At 52.7% G+C, this 21,757-nt stretch overlaps 2 protein-coding genes across 5 annotated transcripts in view; one reads left to right on the top strand and one right to left on the bottom strand.

Annotated features, from left to right (window-relative positions):
* Positions 1 to 3,154, bottom strand: part of CAPG (capping actin protein, gelsolin like) — a 15,073-nt gene extending 11,919 nt beyond the window's left edge. The window contains exon 1 of one of the 4 annotated variants that reach the window (XM_024744022.1): positions 3,102 to 3,154. The gene's annotated coding sequence lies outside the window, so the exon portion shown is untranslated. Of the gene's footprint in view, positions 1 to 4; positions 120 to 2,212; positions 2,269 to 3,101 lie in introns of those variants that run through there. The other 3 variants (XM_024744026.1, XM_024744024.1, XM_024744023.1) reach the window with 3 other exon arrangements.
* Positions 3,155 to 19,742: 16,588 nt separating this feature from the next.
* SH2D6 (SH2 domain containing 6) overlaps positions 19,743 to 21,757 on the top strand; it is a 6,246-nt gene continuing 4,231 nt past the window's right edge. The window contains exons 1-2 of the mRNA XM_024743951.1: positions 19,743 to 19,865; positions 20,400 to 20,532. Coding sequence (XP_024599719.1) covers positions 19,743 to 19,865; positions 20,400 to 20,532 — 256 coding nt within the window. The remainder of the gene's footprint in view (positions 19,866 to 20,399; positions 20,533 to 21,757) is intronic.

A 21,757-nucleotide genomic window follows, 5' to 3' on the forward strand; every position in this document is an offset into this window, starting at 1 on the left:
AGACCTTTGCGGCAGTGCTTGCCAGCTGTCAGAATGACAGGTCCTCCCCGCTATCTGTGCCTTCCTCAGATCCCGAGTCCACTGATTCCCAACAGGTCCCTTCAACGCACAGTCCCGGTTTGCCCTTAGGTGTGAAATGCAACAGCCCCTACCCTTCTCCCCTAGAAAGAGAAAGGGGTGAGTGTCAGCACTTGAAATGACACCAGCTCCTCCCAGCCTGGAACCTGGACATCTGCAGGAGCTGCTGGGTCCAGAGGCCTTGCCTGGAAGCTCTTCGGCCAGTGTTCTCTCCCTTGACACCAAGCAGGACTCCTACCCTTTCCTGGCTCCACCTTCGCTCCCGCACCCACCCCTACCCTACCCCAGGCAGCTGGCTGGACCGTGGGCTGGGGTCTTCTTGAATTTGCAAAATAATGGACCGTGCCACCAGTGGTTAAGACTCCACGCTTCCACTGCACAGGGCACGGCTTCGATCCTGGTCAGAAAAAAAAAATGGACCGTGCCACACAGTTTAAATTCAAATGTGAGGCCTGCCCACCCCCACCCCAGCCATTCCAGCCCACCTATCTACCATCACACCAGCATCCTGTCTTAGGAACAAGTATCCTCAAATCTGAATGCACCTCCAGGCTGGCTGAGGACCTTCAGGTGTCCGGTCACTCAGTGCGGTGGCCTCTGTCAGGAGGTTGGACACCACAAGCCAGGACAAGCCCCGGCCCAGGAGTTCCTCATCCGTAGGCTGAGCCCAATCCACCCGTTGCCCGGGCAGTTGAGGCTCCAGTGACTGGAAAGGACGGCAGGTGCGGCACACCAGTCCTGGACAAAGCGGCTTCCAGAAACGTGAGCCTCTGTTTCTGCCCTCGCCTGCCCACCTAAGAGCGTCCCGGCCAGCCCATCCCCCGCCGAGCCTCCCTCCACTTTCACCTCTCTGTGCAGCTCTGCTTCCTCCCACTTCTGCTTTTCAGGCTCTGCTTCCTTCCAGCCAGCCCCTGACACACACACACCGCAGCCTCTCCCTTCCCTCTGCTATCTCCTGATATTCCCACCCGTCGACCCCACACCTGGGCTCCTTCCCCAGCTGGTGCCGAGGGCAAGAAAGGGTAGACTGTGCTGGGCGGGCAGACAGTCCCTGATGGAGGAGATCGACATAGGGGACTAGCAGGGAGTGCGGCCAGGCTGGCTCCTCAGAGACCCCCATAGGGAGGTGGAGGCGACGCCAGCTTGGAGCCCCATCACAGTGGCCTCCACCGGCTGCAAGCCAGGGCTGGCAGCTCTGAGTCTGGGACCTGCGAGGGAAACCACAGGAAAGCCAAGACTGCCTACGTTCCCCGCTCACCGGCTTGAGGCAGGCACGTCTGCCTGGCCCCAGCCTCTGCTGGGTTAGTCACATTTCCTGGGTAGGGTCACTGGCTCTGAACCACTTTTTTTTTTTTTTTTTTTGAACCACTTTTTCCTCCTTCTCGACTTGCCTTTCTCCTCGCCTGAATGCATACATTTGATTTTTTTTGTTGCCGTTGTTAAAGCTCTGTTCCCAGGGAGTGGCTGAGGCCGGGAAAACATTCTTTGCTGTGTCCTGCATGCTGGATGCCTCTCAAATCTACCCTTGCTCAGCTTCTCACTCACCAGATGTTGACTGTCACACAGTCTCGGCCCAGGGTGCTCTGAGGGACAGCAATAAAAATAAGCCTGGTTCTGGCTCAACCCAGGAGCCATCTTGCCTCCATCACATCGTAAGGCCCTGGAGCTAGTCTGGTCCAACTCGTTTGTCCGCTTTCCAGAGGAGAATATGGAGGCCCTGAGAACACAAGTGACTTGCCTGTGATTACACAGGGAGCACGAGACAGAGCATGGGAAGCTTCCATGCCCTGTGGAGTCCATGCAAGAGGATGCAGCGGAGTCCAGAAATCTGTCCCACCTGTCCTGGACACAAGCCAGGCCTGGCCCAGGGTTGATCAACAGGCTAATTGGAGATAAGGCTCAGCCTTCAGGGTCAGGCCCCACCCAGGGGGCAGCAGTGGAACCGAATCAATGCATGTGTTAGAACTTCTGGACCAGAACAAGATAAGTTGAATGTCTTCTTCAAAGAACACAAACGCTAGCTGGCCCCTGATTGTCTCCATGGCCTTAACGAGAGGGTCTTGTCCTCACGAGAGCCATTGGTTGGGCAGATAACACGGCAGAATGGAAAGAGTTGGACAGTTTGGCTACTTACTGGCTCTGCTTCCTCCTGCAACTGACTTAACTTCCTGGAGCCTCCCTGTGCCCTAACTGTAAAAGGGGCATGAAGACAGAAGTGAAGATTAAATGAAATGGTATAATTAATGAGCAAGTTATAGACGCTCAATAAACCTAGATGGATTTCTCTTGCCAACACTGAATTTACCATGGGACCCCAGCACCTCCCGAAGCAATGCCTGAATTCCCTCTCCCTTCACGGTTTAGCAGAGGGTAGGAATGGAAAGTTAAACCCCAGATCATCTCTCCGCGCCCCGCCCTCGCCCTGCCCCACTCGGCCCCAGCGAGGTTCGTCGACTCTGGTCTGCACTGGGGCAAAACCCGGGTGGCTCTAGGACTCTGGATTCCGCAGGGCACAAGCATGAATGGGAGTCACTGCTCTCTCTCTCCACACTGGAGCCTCACCTGGCTAAAAAGGTGGCCCCATCACCACAGGGTGGGTACGGGGTGGGGGAGACGTTTGCAAACTAACAGCGAAACAGAAGAGCAGGTCAGTTAAAAGAGTCTAGGACTCTCTAGCGCCTTGGAACTCACAATAACTAACGTTATTAATCACATTATCTGGTAACCAGACTCTAAAAGTTGTTTTTTAACAGGCTCACTTTTCCTCCCTCTCCGGTCTCCCCAGCAGGTACGCTCAATTTGTCCCAAATGGAGGAAGATAAAGCATCTCTTTAGCACTGACTCACCCCCTCCCGCCCCTCCTTACGGGAAACGAGGAGACCTGACTAGACACGCGGCTGCGCCCCTAAGAGAAGAAGGGGGAGCCAGGCGCGCACAGGAGGGGGCCCGCGACCAGCTGAGCCCCTCCGACCCCTACAGGGGGAGCCCAGGCGCCGAGTGATCAGACCCCAAGCGCTACTTGCCTGCCTGCGCCCTGCTGACTTGCTCCGGCCACTGTCTCTGCCGCCCTGCCCTGCCCTGCCCTCCCCTCCCCGCTCCCGCCCCCGATGTGAGCGGCTAAAAGCCGCCCAGAGTGAATCAGAGGGCGAGGCCTGAGCTGGCTGGGGGCGCTGCTGAGCCCGCCCCTCGCAATAGTCGTCTCCCCCTCCCCCCACCACCCCCGCCATGGGGGAGACTCGGCTCTGAAACGAACCTAGAAGTGGGGCGGGTATTCGGGAAACTAACAACAGTACTCGGCAGAAAACTTGGCGAGAGCAAGGCAGTGTTCACAACCCACTCAACTGTTAAGATTTTTGGCCTGGATTAAGCTGTAACAGCTACTCTTCCTTGAGTGCTTACTATGTACTCAGTGCTGTAAACGTGACCTCGTTCAGTCTTCACAACTATTTGTCATTATGCCGCTTAATAGATGAAGTCTCCCGGAGGCTCAGAGAGGGTAGGTAACTTGTCCAGGGTCACACTGCTAGTTCAGTAGCAGAACCAGGATTCTAATATAGGCTGGTCCGGCCTCAAAGCCGGTGCTAGAACTGGAACTCCTCACCCTTCTCTGTTTTTTTTATTATTATTCTTTATTTTTCATTTTTTTTTGGCTGCATTGGGTCTTCGTTGCTGCACACCGGCTTTCTCTAGTTGTGGTGAGCGGTAGCTGTGGCGAGCAGGGGCTACTCTTCCTTGCGGTGCACATGCTTCTCACTGCAGTGGCTTCTCTTGTTGCGGAGTACGGGCTCCAGGCGTGCGGGCTTCAGTAGTTGTGGCGCACGGGCTTAGTTGCTCCGCGGCATGTGGGATCTTCCCAGACCAGGGATCAAACCCATGTCCCCTGCATTGGCAGGCGGATTCTTAACCACTGCACCACCAAGGAAGTCCCACCCTTCTTGTCTTTATTCAGAGGAAAACAGACCAGCCAGTGTCTGCGCCCAGAGGCTAGGCCTTCCGGAAGTGAGCAGGACAGCAAGTGGTCCACACTTCCATTTTTGCTTCTGAATGGAGAGAGCCCTGCACAGCAGGCAAACCCTGGCAAATGTCAGCTGACAAGAGGCATCAGGATTAGGACATGGTCCCTTGATGCAGTGGTAAGAGGACTTTTCCTTTCTTGGGAAGCAGCTTGGAAAATTCCAACCAGCATGACTTTCTCCAAGGCCCACTGATGGGGCCTTGGGTAAGGGAAGCAATTCAAAGCCTGGTTCTACTCCTTTCCACCCGGACAACACTGAGCGACTACACTCCATTCCTGAGTAATGCTTAGAAACCGCCCCACGTGTCCACCCTCCTCTGACCAACTGGTCACCTACAGACTCAGCCTAAATACCCCTCCTCGAAATGTGCAGTAACCCCTGACCTCCTCCTTAGTCCTCCCTGGGTGCTCTGGGCATCAGGCCACTGGGCCATCTGAGTCTTCAGACTCCGTGGGAAAACTTTTCAGCCATACCCTGGGAGCAAAGATGGAATTATATCCATGGGCCACCTAGTCAACCCCTGGCCCGCTTCTGGACAGCTGAGCCCCACCAAGACCCTACTAGGCATAGTGTATGCTATGCTATGCTATGCTAGGCAGAGCATTTCCACTTTCTGCATTTTTAAGGTAAAATTTACAGTGAAAATCACAAATCGTAAGTGTGCGTTTGAATGAGTCTTCACATATGCAAACACCCATACAACCCATATCCCTACCAAGATATAAAACACTTCTACCACCCCAGAAAGTCCCCTCACCACCCCTTTCTCTCATCTGCCGTGTGTGCCTTCCCCATCACACTGTTAGCTCCTCCAGCCCAGGAACCATATCAGGTCATCCTTGTGACCCCAGCACCCAGCAGAGCATTCAGCAGGTAAGAGACACTCCAAAAAAAAAAAAAAATTTTTTTTTTAACTGAATTAACAGAGAGCAAACTCCTCAAATTCTAGCAGTGCCCTAGCCTCTGTCACCTTGGGAAAGTCACTTAAACCTTCTGAACCACAGGTTCCTCACGTGTGAAGCAAGGACAATTACCCCAGCCCTCCTACCTTGAGGGATTGTGGGCAATCCAATGAGATGACCTATGGGAGCCTCTTTGAAAAGAATAAAGGCCTAGACACGAGCAGCCTACCATTATTATTAATAAACTCCTACTTCTAAAACAAACATCTGGCTAAAATAAACCAGGAGAGGAAGGCATCGGAGACTGACTTCCAGGCTTCGGCTACGTGGGCTCTGGCCAAGGTCTGCAGCCGCCCAAGATGGCCAGCTTTCTGGTTCTGTGCCCATAGACCCAGGCTATGGACTGATTTCCGGGGCTAAGAATTTCCTGAAATTGCAAAGGATTCTCCCTAAGCGAGTTCCCAACCTGGCTTCTCTAACTACCCTGCCATACGGCCCTCTCTGATTCTGCTTCCCATCTGTAAAATGCAGCACTAGACGAGGAGTACCTTCTGGCTCCTCTGACTCCAACCCAGAGGGGCAGATCAGGCTGACCTGTTGCATTTCCTCAGCCTGGGCGGGGCGGGGCAGTGGCGGGATGGCAGGGATCTGTTGCAGTACCTGAAAATTCCAATATCACAGCTCCCCCAGGATATTCCTTTGAAGGCACTAACTCAGGATGCTGCGAGTCTTTTTTTTTTTCTTCTTTTTTTTTTAAATGAATTTATTTTATTTTATTTCATTTATTCTTGGCTCCATTGGGTCTTCGTAGCTGTGCGCAGGCTTTCTCTAGTTGTGGCGAGCAGGGGCTGCTCTTTGTTGCAGTGCAAGGGCTTCTCATTGCGGTGGCTTCTCTTGTTGTGGAGCACGGGCTCTAGGTGTGTGGGCTTCAGTAGTCGTGGCTCGCGGGCTCTAGAGCGCAGGCTTAGTAGTTGTGGCGCACGGGCTTAGTTGCTCTGCAGCATGTGGGATCTTCCCAGACCACGGCTCGAACCCATGTCCCCTGCATTGGCAGGCCGATTCTTAACCACTGCTCCACCAGGAGAGCCCACTGCTAGGCTTTAAATTTGATCTGCAGTGAATTTTTCTAGATCATTTCAGCTTCTCTGAGGAAGAGCTGGGGGTCTGGATGGCCATGTTTTCTGAATAAAGCTCATGATTAGAAAGTTTCTTTTCAATCACTGCTGGGTGCTCAGAGGCGTCCTGGATGGTGACACCCCAGAATTCCTTGGTGACCTGTTGGGAAAATAGGACTGTCCAGTACAGCATGAATGAGCGGGCCAGGAGAAGCTCTGGTGGAGCATTGTGGTGGCAGGGAGGGTACCGAGTGACTGGGGCAGGAGGGACTGGTCCCCAGGGAGGACACGAGAGGACAGGTTTACCCCCTCAAGGCCAGGGTCACATTGGGTCCTCACGCCATTGTAAGTTCATGATAAGAGATAACACTCTTGAGCGTTGGCACTATATGCCAGGCACTGTCCTTCATATGATTTTCTCATTTAATCCTCCCATTTGCCCTCTAAAGTCGACCCTCTTATTATCCTCATTTTACAGATGAGAAAATGGAGGCCAAGTGGGGTCAAAATAACGTGCTCCGGGACTCCCTTAGTAAATGCAGAGCGAGGTGGTAGGACCCCCGGCCTCCCCTCCCAACATTCACTGCACATCACTGCTCTCCCGCCTCCTCTCCCAAGGCCCATCCTGCTCTCGGCGTTGAATGCTAGTGCCAGCTCTGAGTCCTTCACACATAAGGGGCTACCCCTGCTCATCCTCTAGATACTGGGATTTAAAATTAAAAAAAAAAAAGTTTTATTTATAAAAATAGTACAGGGCTTCCCTGGTGGCGCAGTGGTTGGGAGTCCGCCTGCCGATGCAGGGGACGAACATGCTACAACCTGAATTTTTAAAATACCATGCTAAGTGAAAGAAGCCAGACACAAAAGACCACATATATGATTTCATTTATGTGAAATGTCCAGAATAGGCAAATCTGTAGAAACAGGATGTAGATTACTGGTTGCCTAGGGTCCGAGGGGATGAGGACTTTAGGGGGTGACTGCTAATCAGTACAGGTTTCTTTTGGGGGTGATGAAGATGTTCTCAAATTCGTTTGTGGTGACAATTGCACAACTGAGAATATATTTAAAAACACTGAATTACACATTCAATAAGGCTGTCAACAAATGAAAGGGCTCTGTAACCTATAAATGGTTAAGTCCTGGCTCGACCCATTTGCACCCCACTTAAAAAAATTGTATAGAGAGGTTCCACGTACCTACGACCCAGCTTCTCCTAATGGGACATCTTACTTAACTACAGTAAGTGTAACTTCTCCTTTAAAGTGTGGCTCCTGAAGGCCCAGCACCTTTTCTCCAGTGCTTCAGAGTTCAGATAACACCTCACCCATGCCCGGGGCTTTACAGTTTACAAAACACCCCCTCCACACACAGCCCCTACCCCCCAACTTGATCCTCAAAGCAAACCCGTGGGCCAGTGTCGCTCCATTTCCTGGTTTTTGTGGTCAGAAGAGTCCTTTTCCCTCCCTGGCCTCCTTCTGTAGGGTTGCTAAATTTGACAAAAATGTTATCTGTCAGCTCTATAGGGTAATCACCTCTAATGTGTCCAGCCAGTCCTGGGCGGGTCTGGTCATCATTTTGAGACACCATTGATCGCAGACTCTTAAGAACTGAAAGGGCCCTGGACTGTCTGTCGCCTAGTCCAGCCTTGCCCAGCAGGCCTGGGCTGGGCCTCCCAGGCCAAGTCCTCACTCTGGCTTTCCCTACCTTCCTACCCGGCCAGAGCGCGCCCATCTTCGTGCCTCAGTTTAGCATCTAGCGTCTTGTCCTCCAGGTGCCGCCGGCATATACATCGCGGGGGCGGCGGACCAGGGGAAGGGCCAGGGGGAGCTCGGCTGGAGTTGCGACACCGCGCCATATCTACTGTCCAGAACCAGGGCACGCGGGAAAAAGCAGGAATAAGGATGGTACCACGCCGGGCCCAGGTGGGACCCCCGACCTGCGGCCCCACCCAGGCCCGAACTACAAATCCCGGCAAGCGTGGGCCGCGGGGCGGGACCTCGGGAGCGGGGGCCTGCGATCCCTGCGCCAAGCCCGGGACCAGTGGGTCCTCGGGGGAGAGAGCAGGAGGACAGAGACGCCACAGCGGACCTCGAAACACACTCACAGACACACAAACACACAGACACAAACGCGCGCACCGGCCGCGTTGGTCCCTCCCCCACGAACTACAGATCCCAGCAGGCAGTGGGTGCGGGGCGGGGCTTCGGGGGAGGGTGGTGCTCACGACCGGAAGTCAGCGTCTGGCGAGGTGGGCTTACCGGTGCGGGGTGTGGGCTCCCCTGCTGTGGGGAAGAGGGCCCTTCTCTCCCCGCAGCCTGGCTCCCCGCCCCCGCACACACTGCTGCACCGTGGGGTCGCCGGCCCGAGCACTTCTCAGCGATCCAGAGCCCCGCCCTCCCAACCAGGCTGGGACTGCCGGGGAAGGGGATGGCCGGTGGACGCTTGGGCCAGCTGCCTTGGAGGGACGCAGAGTCTGCCTCCTTGACCCTCTCCTCCATCGCCTGGAGCGAACTCCCTTTTCCTGGAGCGGGGAGCAGCCCGGACCTTGAGGCAGGACTAAGCCTGTTGGGGTCTCTGTGTGGCCTGCAGGCCTCCTGGAGAAGCCCAGGGAAGGCCAGGGTCCTTCGAGTTCTGGGGTATAGGTCAGGATGTTCGGTCCACGCTGTGTGACCGCTCTCAGCGCCCTGCGCCCAGGCATCAGCTTTATATGGCAGAGCCAGATAACACTGAGGCGCCGACCGGAAGTAATAACCAGGGCACTCTCATTCAGTATGCTGGCTCTCAAAGTGCTCACACCTCAGCGTCAAGCGCCAGGACTCTTGTCCTAACTTCCCGGGTCGCGTAAGTATCCACTGAGACGCTACAGCAGGGACTTACCCAAGCCCTTCAGTGCCAGTCAGGAGCTCAAGGGTCCAGCCTGTCTGGTGGGATGCGCAGTGCTGAGGCCCCACTTCACCCACCTTCCGGGGCCAGGGCAGTCTCTCTCCTGAAGCCTCTTCTCAGCTGATTTCTGGCTCCCAAGTGAGGATTCAGGTTACACCTGTATCAGGAGCAGTGACACCACAGTGGCCAGCAACACATTGGACTTTGTCTCCAACCCCATTTTCAGAGTTTACACTTTCTGATCTGGCCATATACTGCTGTGACCCTGATCATCAAGGTAGATAGGAAAATACTTAGTTTATGACGGTGTAGCCACGACCCTGTAATGTCAGTGAGAGTTTATTCTTCTGTAGTTGGGTGGAGACCAGCTGCTTCCTAGACATATTCCTAAATTTAATCTTGGAAAAATTAGAAACAACTCTAGAAAGGATATTCAAAGTAGGACGCCCAGATTCCCTTTGGTAACTGGAGTAGGGGTCATATGTACTGGTTAGGTGGTCTCTAAGCATGTCCACTGCTGCCTGGGAAGTTCTCAAAGGCTTGGTTTTCCAAGTATTTCTGTTAAGACTGAAAACAGTGGGGAAGGGCGGTTGGGGGAATAGATTGGGAGATTGGGATTGACATGTACACACTGGTATAGATTGGGAGATTGGGATTGACATGTACACACTGGTATATATAAAATAGATGACCAACAAGGACCTACTGTAGAGCACAGGGAGCTCTGCTCTATAGTCTGTAATAATCTAAATAGGAAAAGAATTTGAAAAGGAACAGATACATGTATATGTATAACTGAATCACTTTGCTGTACCTGAAATTAATACAACATTGTTAATCAACTATACTCCAATATTAAATTAAAATTAAAAAAAAAAGACTGAAAGCATTTTTGCCCCTTTCCTGTTTGCCCATTTCTGTTCCTTAAAAGAACCTAATTACAGGAATGAGTTCACTAAGGAATTGAAACTAACTCCTGACTTATGCTCTAACCTGTTGAGTCTTTTCCTAGATAAAAAGAAGAATAAAGAATTAAGCAGTTAAAAAATGACTAGCTCTCTCTCCGCAACTGCCCCCTTAGCAATCCTGCAGGCAGATCACACAGGCAAGATCACACCTGAAGAGTCAGCCAGTCTGCCCTCAGTGGAGAGTGATGCAGAACCCAACCTCCTGCCTCGATGACTCACTGAGATTCTTCCCCCTCATTTTCCCTTTAAAAACTGTCACGACTGAGCAGAATCTTTGGAGTTGGTCTCTGGACACGAGTCTACTTTCTCCCCAGATTGCCCACTCTTCTGGTTAAAGCACCTTTCCTTTCTACTGACACTTGCCTCTCAAATTATTGGCTTCTGAATAGGGAGCAGCCAAACCTGGGTTCAGTAACTAGACAACCATCTTTTTGTTAAGTAGCCCCTCTGCCCCTAGAGATGAGAGATAGTTACCATAGAAACTTGGAGACAGCCCTTGCCCCATCAGTGCAGTCTTTATAAGAGCCCATTCTCTCCTGCATTCCAGGACTTAGCACCAGACTCTTGAATCAGTAAGAGCCTGTGTGACTTGCCCAAGGATATGCCAAAGCCATTTAATGCCTATCCCTGCTTCCTGAAGATCCAGCCAGCAGGGTGCAGTTAAAGTAACAGGGAAGTGTTATGAAGTCATGACAGAAAATGTGTCTAAGGGTAAGGTGCCCCAAAAGTTGGGTTCTTTCCCCCTCAGGGCCTTGGGAGCGACTCAGGAACATACATATTCTATACTTGAAAGTACCTGCACCTATACTGGTTACATATCCTGAGGCAACAGCAAGATTCCCATTTGGGGAGAGATAGCCTTAGCGCACGAATGCTTTCAATAAAAGTTTGTTTAAACTGGCATTTAAAAACCATAAACAAATTCATTGTTTTAGTAACACCTTCCACCTATAGTGGAATTATAGTTGAAGTTATCTTTAAGGTTTTGAATACTGTTTGTACATATTTTTCTAATCTTTCATTTGTGTAGAACTTCACAGATTCCTGCTGATTTTTTCTTGCACCGACAACTGGATGAAGCCCTTGGTGGTGGTCCTGCAGGCCACACCCTTTCCTCTGGCAGCCAGTCTAGGGGGTGAGGGACAGGCCACCACGCTTCTTCTCACCACCAGGGGCCGCCCTTTGCGGTGGAACAACCGCTCAGGTCCGTAGAGCAGCCGGGACGACGGGGTGGGAGGCACTGAGGACTTTGGTCTTGTGTACATAATTAGATGGCTCTGGCCCAAGGCCCAGCATCCATCTCCACTCTGGTCTCAGCTTTTCCGTTGGTAAAGGTGGGGAGGGTGATCTCAGGGCTCTCCACACCTATCAAGGAAGGATGTGCAGATGAAGACACATCCGTGAGTGGCAGCGCCAGGTCTCTCCTAGGGGGAGGGTAGAAGGCAGGCCAGTTGTCCATACTCTTTCTGCTCATCAGTCCTGAGAGAAGGGAACAAGGAAGCAACGGCAACAGGAGATGCCTGGCTCTCCGGATATGAGCTGAAGAAGGAAGAAGGCTAAGCAGGGCCATACTACATCTGGCCAAGGCGGGGAATGCCCCCCACTCCACTCATTAAGTTAAATAGAGGAAAGGATCCAGTAGAGTGAGGGCAGGGTCAAAGGTACCCAGAGAAGAGTCCTTGGTAACCATTTGCATTTAGAGAAGCAGATAAACAGGGAAAGGGCCTCAGGACGCTGTGCTCAGCCTAGGCACAGGGGTTAGGAGCAAGCCATGGGCCTTTCAGAGGAGAGAGACGGAGGCTGTTTGGCGAGAGGTGGGGTCTTTGAGCAGGCGGTGAAGAATGAGTGCAGCTACAGCAAATATTTTTTGAGAGCCTGTTCTGTGCCAAGCTGTGGGCCGGGCACTTGGGATTTGGCAGTGAACTGGGCAGACACAGTTGCTACCCATTGAGAGCTCTTACAGCTGAGTGGGAGTCCACAGTCTAGCCCTGATATGTACCCATAGATTTAATTACGGTGGGAGCCCAGAGAGTGTGTCGGGGACAGACTGCCGTGGTCTGGGACCCCTGCTGAGGGTGACTTCAGCTGTGGCCTGAAGGAAGAGGAAGGCAAGGGGCGGGAGTGTTCCTGCAGAAGAAAGGCAAGTGCACAGCCCCCAGGTAAGGAGACTGTTTGAGACTAGAAAGAGATGAACAGAGCCAGGTACTATTATAAGTGTTCGCAGCCATCCTGCCCCCATCTTACCCAGGCTTCCTGCTACTGGGACATCTGTTGGGTTCTCCCAAGGGCAGAATCTCAGCAGTGGGCTAATGCATCAAGTTTAAAGACACCTAAAGGAGCTCTGGTGATCTGCAAGATAAGGAGTTGAGGTGGAGGGAGAGGGCTGGGGTCTGGGGGGCACAAGGTGCTTGCACCATCTGTGAAGATTGCCAGTTGCAGAGTCCACGAGAGTGGACTTTGTGGGGGTTGGTTAAAATTCTTAAAGTATAACATACTATAAGAAAGTCCTTTGTTCTTTCTTTTCTTCTCTCTCTCTTTTTTTTTTTTTTACTGTGTTTTGCTATACTTTTCTCTTTTTTTTTGGCTGTACCACGTGGCTTGTAGGATTTTAGTTCCCCGACCAGGGATTGAACCCAGGCCCTCAGCAGTGGGAGTGCAGAGTCCTAACTACTGGACCACCAGGGAATTTCCGTGTTTTGCTATACTTAAGAGTGCTTTCTCTCTGTCATATTCTGTAAGGACAATAAATATCTAAATTCCTTCCACCTGAAATTTCCTTAAGTCAGCAGAGTGCAGAATGGGCCAACTGGGCCTAGTCATGGTGGAACCACAGAGAGAAGGTGAGTGTGAGTGAGTCTGTGGGGAGAAAATGGAAGGGCTGGGGCTGGAGAGGTAGGTAGGGCTGATCTTACCAGGCAACAAGAAGCCTTTGTCTCCATTCAAGGAGCCATGGTGGGGAGGGCCACGCAAGGATTCCAGGCAGAGCTACATCATGAACGAACCTGTTGTGAGCAAGTTCCCGAACAGGGACGGGCCGGGTTTGTGGGACAGAGACGGAGCACCCCAGCAGGGGCAGAGGGGACCAGGGCAGTGCCGGCTTGTGCACTTTACCCTAGAGGCCAGGGGAAACCAGCCTCAGCCCCGACCCTAACCCTTGGCGAATCTATAGAAATCTCGTGCACTGCCCCCCAGAAAAACACAAACCACACACCAAGTTTTGTATCTACTTTCAGAGAGATGGAAGGAGAGTCTGTCACAAACCTCTGAAGCTGCAGCCATCCATGATCGTGCACCAGTGGGGGGACAGGGGCCAGAGACCCCTCTTAGGAGGCTGGTCTGTGTGTCGTCCGTGCTTCAGCCCTCTGTCCTGTGTCACAGCTGCCACCAGAGTAGGCTGAGCTAAAGCAGCCCCAACATTGCCCTCCGCTTCTCAGCACTGGAGGACCCCTTCTCTCCCTCCTCTCGACCACCTTCCTTCAAGATGGTCCCCGACGTTAAATTTAACCCAATCACAGACAGTTCAGTTGGCCTCAGGCCCCTCCCTAGGAGCTTCTTGGGCCTCTAACTTGACTACTTGCTCAGGTCAAAATAGCCTGAGGACTCACTCATTCTCCCTCACCCCTCACAGGACCTGCTCTCCCCTCCCCATCCTCTGAGGCCCTAACTCATGGTCAGAAAGTTCTCCTTCCCTCTTTCTACCCCACCCCTGCCACTTGCCCCGATGGATTCCCATTCTCCCCGGAGAAGAATCCTTGTCTTAACAGCATGCTTCTTTTTTTATTTCCCCACTTTTCCCCCTACTTCCCTGGCTTAGGGGACCTGGCTGTCCTGTGGTGGCCCCAGCCCCACACCCCGGAACTCCCCTTGGCCCTGACCCCCACTCCCAGGGCCCTACCTTCTCCTAGGCTGTCCTTCTCTTGGTGCTTCCTCGTGGTTGAAATCCAGGTCATCCCTCCTTCTTTCTCTTCTTTCCTTCTTTTTATCTTTTAATCTGTACTGACTGATATTTTTAAATTATAAAATTAATTAATGCTTGTCATATAAAAGGCCCAAGAGTATAGAAATGTAAAGCTATGATACTCATTTCTACCTGGTCCCACTTTCCCATGAGACACCTGTACCTCGCCTCACAGTTTGGGCTTCTTGGTATCCATGTGGTGATCCCACTGATGCTGTGTCCCTAAGTTAGATTTCTTCACTGAAAGTAAGAGAAACCAACCTTAGCTAGTTTAGGCTGGAAAATAATTTATTAAAAATATTCTGTAGCTCACCACATCTCCAGGAGAACCAGAGAACCAGCCAGGAACAATGTCTCAAAGGCCACAGCCAAGCTGGCCTAGTGGAGGCACCTCTGGGCCAACACTATTGATCCTGGCCCTGGGTGGTACCCCTTGGGATCTCAGCCTCCCTGGCCTCTGGAAACAGGATATAGCTGTCACCTCCTCCCTAGGGTGGATGACTCTTTTTTTTTTTTTTTAATAAGAGACAGAGTCTCTTCATCTTTTTTTTTAGATAAATGTATTTATTTTATTTTATTTATTTAATTTTTGGCTGCTTTGGGTCTACGTTGCTACGCACGGGCTTTCTCTAGTTGCGGCGAGCAGGGGCCACTCTTTGTTACGGTGCGTGGGCTTCGCATTGCGGTGGCTTCCCTTGTTGCGGAGCACGGGCTCTAGGCGCGTGGGCTTCAGTAGTTGTGGCATGCAGGCTCAGTAGTTGTGGCGCACGGGCTTATTTGCTCTGCGGCGTGTGGGATCTTCCCGGACCAGGGATCGAACCCTGTCCCCTGCATTGGTAGGCGGATTCTTAACCACTGTGCCACGAGGGAAGTCCCGGGTGGATGCCTCTTGATGCCTGCTTTGGATACAAAGCCCAGCATGGGGGCATCTGACTGGCAGAATGCCTGCACCCCAGCCATAAGAGAGGCTGGGAAGGCCTCATCTGGCTTCTGTGAATGGAGGCAAGGATTCATACGGTGGAAGTGGCCCCAAACACAGGAAGTGATCCACAGCCAGTGGGAATGGCAGACCTTCAGCCTCTAGGGGTCCAGCCACCACACCTCAGCTTCCCCTGCTCTGCAGCCTGCACTCTCTCACCTCTGAGACCTCTGGCCACAGCCTGCTTACCTGTCCTCCATCAGGTCCTCAGAAATCACCCCCTCCTGTTCACAATGCTTCCCACGTCGCTCACACCGGGGACCCCCGCCAGCCTTGGCCACCTTCCCTGTCTGCTGGCAACAACTCCATGGACGGTGGCACCACCTACTCAGGAAGAGCTGATATTTACCGCACATGTGCTGTGTGTCTCATGTGTTTCATCTCATTCAACAGAAGCGCCTCCACCACAAGGAGTGCCTTGTTCCCACCCCCACTTACACAGGGGGAGACAGCAGCACAGAGAGATTGAATGTCTCCTGCGGCCTCTCCGTCACTCGGAGGGTCCCCCGGAGGGTAGGGTCTGTGTCCTGTTTCTTCTCTGCTGGCCACCCCCATGTTCCCCATGAGCTAAGGGCTGAGTGTGATTCTAAAGATGTCCTAGGAGTCACATCTTCTCAGAACGTTTCCCTTAGAGCAGCGTTTCTCAAACTTGACTGATCATAAGCTTGATCTAGGATGCTTGTTTAAAGTAATACAGATTCCCACTTCCCTCCTGGAACATCCCATTCTTAAGCTCTCAGGGAGGGTCTGGGAGCCTAAGACTTTTAAAGCCCTCCAGCTGATTCTTGTGATCATGCAAGTGGAGGAACACTGCTCTAGAGAGCTGTTTGTTTTCTTAGGGTGGGTTTAGACTATGTTGGGCCTGAAAACGATGGCCTGTTCTTACTGGAGATCAGCAGCTGAGATCTGGAAAATGTGGAGAATCACTGTGTGCTACGGAAGGACCATAAAACTGGCACTCAGGTGCTGCCAGACAATGGGGCAATGGAACCTTTGAAATGTGAGTTTCCAGTAATTCCATTTCTAGGAATTCATCCCGAGGGAATAGCTATGATTGTACAGAAAACAGTCCTGTGCCAAAGATGGAGAAAGAGGTTGTCCAAACCTGCCTGTGCCATCAGCAGGAAGCACGGTGCTACAGGGCTGGCTGCGGTGACACAAAGCTGTGAGGCAGCCTCCTTCCATCCTCTTCTCTCTCATCTGCCCAGGCCAGTGCCCCCACCCAGAAGGCATGGATTCCACCCTCTGCCTGGGGCTCTTTCCCTCACCCAGGCCCTGGCATTTGCCTATGCAAAGCCCTGAACAGAAGGAGGAGGTGGCTGTGGCAAGGGCAGTCTGGACTGGGAAACCCACTCAGTTTGGACTTTGCAGCGGGCTGGTGTCTAGAGCATCTTGCTGACTTTGACAGCAGGTCCCCTCGGTGAGGGAAGTTGCCCCCTGCCTTATGGCCCAAATGTGGAACAAAGGTCAGCTGGGGAGTGGAGGTCGGGAGGAGATGCTTGTCCCTGACTCCAAGCCTGGATTCTTTGTTTTTCTTTGCACAGTTTTTCCCATGACACCAAATGGGCCCCCCTTAAGCCACCCCCAATGACTTTTCATAGCTTCTTCTTTTTTTTAAAAAATAAATTTATTTATTTATTTTTGGCTGTTTTGGGTCTTCGTTGCTGTGCGCGGTCTTTCTCTAGTTGCTGTGAGTGGGGGCTACTCTTCGTTGCGGTGCGCAGGCTTCTCATTGCAGTGGCTTCTCTTGTTGCGGACCATGGGCTCTAGGCGCGCGGGCTTCAGTAGTTGTGACACGCGGGCTCAGTAGCTGTGGCGCACGGGCTTAGTTGCTCCGTGGCATGTGGGATCTTCCCGGACCAGGGCTCGAACCTGTGTTCCCTGCATTGGCAGGTGGATTCTTAACCACTTTGCCACCAGAGAAGTCCCCATAGCTTCTTTTTTATTGAAATATAGTTGATTTACAATATTGTGTTAGTTTCAGGTGTACAGCAAAGTGATTTGGCCATATATATGTGTGTGCATGTATGTATATATAGTTTTTAGGGGATTCTTTTCCATTATAGTTTATTACAAGATACTGAATATAGTTCCTTGTGCTATACAGTAAATCCTTGTTGTTTCTCTTATATATGGTAGTGTGTATATGTTAATCCCATACTCCCAATTTATCCCTCTCCCCTCTTTCCCTTTTGGTAATCATAAGTTTGTTTTCTATGTCTGTGACTCTGCTTCTGTTTTGTAAATAAGTTCATTTGTACTCTCACTGTTGTGGCCTCTCCCGTTAGCGGAGCACAGGCTCCGGACGCGCAGGCTCAGTGGCCATGGCTCACGGGCCCAGCTGCTCCACAGCATGTGGGATCTTCCTGGACCGGGGCACGAACCCACGTCCCCTGCATTGGCAGGCAGATTCCCAACCACTGCGCCACCAGGGAAGCCCCATTTATACTATTTTTAAGTTTTATTTAAAGATTTTTTTCTGTTTCTGTTTTTGGCCATGCCACGATTGAACCCAGGCCACAGCAATGAAAGCCCGGAATCCTAACCACTAGGCCACCAGGGAACTCCCAATTTGTACTATTTTTTAGATTCCACATATAAGTGACATTATATGATATTTGTCTTTCTCTGGCTGACTTACTTCACTTAGTATGATAATCTCTAGGTCCATCCTCGTTGCTGTAAATGGCATTCTTTTTTTTTTTTTATGGCTGAGTTCATAGCTTCTTAAGTGTCCGTTTGCCTGCAGGTCTCAGGAATCGTGTGGCCTTTGAAGACTGTGGCCAGCTCCAACCCTGGACCCTCTCCCCAGTTCCCCCAGCCCCATGGCCTCCAAAGATGCAGGTTCATGGCCTTCATTCTTCCTCTGTGCCAACAGCCAGGACATCACCAAAATGATAACCACAGGAAAGTTACAGTGTCCTAGAAGGATCTTATATTCACGATCCTCTTCTGTGTTCCCTCATTCCCTGGTCTAAACAGAGTCAGACACCAGGCCCTGCCCTTTCTTTTTGCCTCAACACTTCTCAGAAGTCAGAGTTCCAAAATTCACTCGGGTAACAGAGCACCGGGAAGTTCTGGGCTCCCTAAGGAAACCAGTGATTACTGATGTTTCTAATTCCATCACAGGAAAGGAGGGTCAGGACCCAATCCTAGATGAGGTACAGGAAGCCCAATGGTTAGTGCACAGGCTGTGGGTTGTGCAAACCTTGGCTTGAATTCCACCTCCAACACTTACTAATTGTATGACCTTGGGAAAGTCACTCCGTTTCTCAGAGTCTCACTGCTCTGGACTGAATTGTGTCTCCCTCCAAATTCATATGTTGAAGCCCTAGCCCCCAGTGTGACTATATTTGGAGATGGGGCCTTTAAGAAGGTAATTAAGGTTAAATGAAGTCATAAGGGTGGGGCCCTGATTCAATAGGACTGGTGACCTTATTAGAAGAGATCAGAAATCTCTCTCTCTCCAGAATTCTCTCTCTCCCTGCATGCACAGAAGAAAGGCCATATGAGGACATGGCAAGAAGCTGACTATCTGCAAGCCAGCAAGAGAGCTCTCGCCAGAAACCAGCCCTGACAGCACCTTGATTTTGGACTTCTAGCCTCCAGAGCAGTGAGAAAATAAATTTCTGTTGTTTAAGCCACCCAGCCTGTGGTACTCTGTGATGGCAGCCCGAGCTGACTAATACGTTCATTCTCATCTGCAAAGCAGGGATAAAATTAGGACCTGCATCACGAAGCTATTGTGAGAATCCAGTGAGGAAATTCATGTGTAATGCCTGCCTGTTTAACTTTCCTACAGCACCTTCGGCACCTGGAACAGTGCCTGGTGTATAGTGGATGTTCAATAACTACCTACTGAATGAATAACTACATCCACCAAGAAAGGAAGCTGTCGAACTCAATATAAGTGTGTATTTCTGAGCTTTTCACTAACCTCCATCTTGATCATTGATCATCACTCACCAGCAAATGACAGCAGGCACAAAGGATTTAAGAAAAGTGTCTGCAGGGATGGTCTCCTGTTTTTAATTGGATCTGCCATTAATACCCTGTCTTCCGTGAACTGGGAAAGGGCTTGGTCTGGCTCTTCCTGAGTCTGAATCTCTGGGAGGAGGCGACATTGACCAGGAAGCTTTTGTTCCTTGCGGGCCTGGGCATTGAGGAGGAAGCTCTTCCTCCGTTGGGGCAGGGGGCAGGAGATGCAGCTGTGGGATGCAGTGGTGGGGGAGCTAGGGCTGGGCCCTGGGAGTGGCATGGACGAAGTTGGTCTGGGGCTGGAGGCCACAGCAGGCCCACCTTCCTGGTGTTTGCACGATGCAAATGATGGGAACAATAGGGCCCCTGTCCCCAGGCCATTTGTGGCAGAACCTGGACCCTGGGGAGGCATAGCTCCTTTACCTTGGCCATGGTGAGACTTGGCTCTGGGGGCAGCCCCAGGTGCACAGACCTGCCCACCCCTGGGGCCCAGGACTCCGGGCAGGGAGAGACATCCCACCTGAACTGACCACCCCCTTATTCTCCTCCCTGACTCTTTCCAGGACAAGCTCAGCAGGAGCAAGGCCAGGTGAGTCCTTGGGCTCCTCTCTTTCCTCTGCCCTCCTCTCGTTTCCACCTCGCTGTCCCTTTCCTGGGCACAGGCATCCTTAGAGCGGTGCTGGTTCTGCCTGGGCCCTCCATGCCCAGTGAGACTATTCATGCACCTCCACCCCCTGGGAACACTAGGGCTCCCCCACTGCCAGCTTCCCACAGGCACTAGCTCTGCCCCCAGACTCTTCCTCCTGCTGCCCTGGTCCCAGGCTGCCGTCACACAACTCCAGGGGACGCCATTCATACCGTCATGGATGTGAATGTCCCAGGGTCGTGCATGGTCTGGCTGACACAAACACAGGGCCCCTTGGGCAGAGCTCACTGGACTCTGATTGCAGGTTGGGGCCACACCTTCCACCCCCAAGATGTGCAGGTAAGTGACTAACCCCCAGATGTGTAGGAGCCCCTGCGAGTCGAGTCTCCCCTGAGGACTCTGGATACCTCCTGCCCATTATAGTCCGGTGCTGCTAAGTCACTGGGGCCTAGCTCTTCCACCTGTCTCGGTCAGAATTAGGGATGCATGGGGTAGGGGACTGGCATAGGTGGAACAGGCTGTGAGACCCCCTTATCTCCAAAACGCCTCACTGGTCTTGCTGCAGTGTTGGAAAGGCCCATCATGAATGGTTCCTTTGAGGCCACTGTAAGAGTGCAGATGGGTTATTACATTTTGGAGAGAGAATAAGTCATTGTGCTAGAGAGGGACTGGGCCACGAGGTGATGAGGACAGTCTCACCAGTCTCCCATCCAGACTCCCCTGCTTGGAGAAAAGATGACCCCTGCCCATCTCCTCTGTCTGCCCCAGGGACCTGGAGACGCAGGGTAAGTTCAGCTGCGGAGCCGGGGTGGGGGTGGGGGTAGGCAGCGGCCACCACGGCTCCTGCATCTCTTCCGTCCTCCCTGTGCTCAGCATCCCTTCCCAGAAGCCCAGGAGGAGGAGGAAGAAGAGGAGGATAAATATGAGCTGTCCCCCTGTGAGGCTCTGCTCCGCCACCCAGCCCCCGCCCGCCTTCCTGGCACTCAGGAGGACTCTTTGTACTTGGGTGAGGGCTGGGAAGTTGAGGCAGGGAGGTCGGGTGGTCAAGGACGGGAGGGTCCCCACAAGGGAAGAGGGCCCAGGCCTTGCCTCGTCTCCCTCTGTCTGGCCTGGGGCAGCGAGGGGAGGCCTCAGCTGGCAGTCACTGAGGCCTCTTGGCTGGGCAGAGAGAGAGGGATGGAGGAAGGGAGGGAGGGAGGGAGGGAGGGGAGAAGGGAAGGAGGATGAGTGGGAAGGGGAGAGGAGCCTGGAGGGGCCGTGTAACCAAGGCAACAGTGGGAAAGCAGGAGGCCTGACAGGGTCCCTGGGGCCTGGCGTTCCCCCTCTGAGATCCTAGCACAGCTCGGAGCAAGGGTAGGGATGCCAGGAGAGCCCCGGCAGCTGCTGGCATCCCACCCCGACAGCTCCCAGGCTCGGCCAGGTGGGGGCAGGGAAGCTGGCCGCCTCCAGTTGCCATGGAGACGGGGCTGTCGGGAAGCCAGAGAGCACAGAGGGGAGTGAGGGAGGGAGGAGGGAACAGAGGCTGGGTGGGGGGCAGGAAGAAATTTGGAACCTACGTGGGAGGAGCCCACCGGGTCACAATGCTCAGGGGTCTTTTCCAGATCACTCTGGCCCCGGGCCCTCCCGTGTCACCACCACCACCGCCACCGCAGCCCCAGCCCGAGATGATGAACAGCCTCCCCACCTGCCCCACCCCAGGCTACCATTTCCCAGTGAGTAAATCTAAAAGGCATCTCATTTGCAAGATTCCCCCACGTCTGCATTCAAGAGGCCCCTGAAAAATTAGCTGCGTCAGAAGCCAGAGCCCCGTTAACAGTCGCTCCTCCCACCTGCCTGGCCTGGTCCTTGCACCCTCCCCATCAGCATCACCAAAGACTCGCCCTTCTCGCCTGAGCCGGGAGAGGGGAGCGGGGGGTGGGGTGGGGGTGAGGTGGGGTTGAAGCTCCGCTGCCCCTCCCGGACCCTAAAGCCTGTGCAGCCCTCCCTGCCTACAGAGGGAAGAAATCCCTCACTCAGCTGCCAGTCGCGGCCAGCTCTCACCCCCGCCAGGATCCCGTTTGTGGGCTTTGAGAGCTACCACTTTCATCATATATTTTATTGGAATAAAAGGTAAAACTGGGAGACATTCACACCAAAGAAAGAGCCACAGAATAGAGGCAAAGAGGAGAGTCGCCTCTGCACATAAACGCTTGTGTTGTAGTGTTTTTCAAGCTGCACAGATATACGTAGTC

This window comes from Neophocaena asiaeorientalis, unplaced genomic scaffold, assembly GCF_003031525.2.
Source record: "Neophocaena asiaeorientalis asiaeorientalis breed wild unplaced genomic scaffold, Neophocaena_asiaeorientalis_V1.1 scaffold114, whole genome shotgun sequence".
In the NCBI taxonomy this organism is placed as follows: domain Eukaryota; kingdom Metazoa; phylum Chordata; class Mammalia; order Artiodactyla; family Phocoenidae; genus Neophocaena; species Neophocaena asiaeorientalis.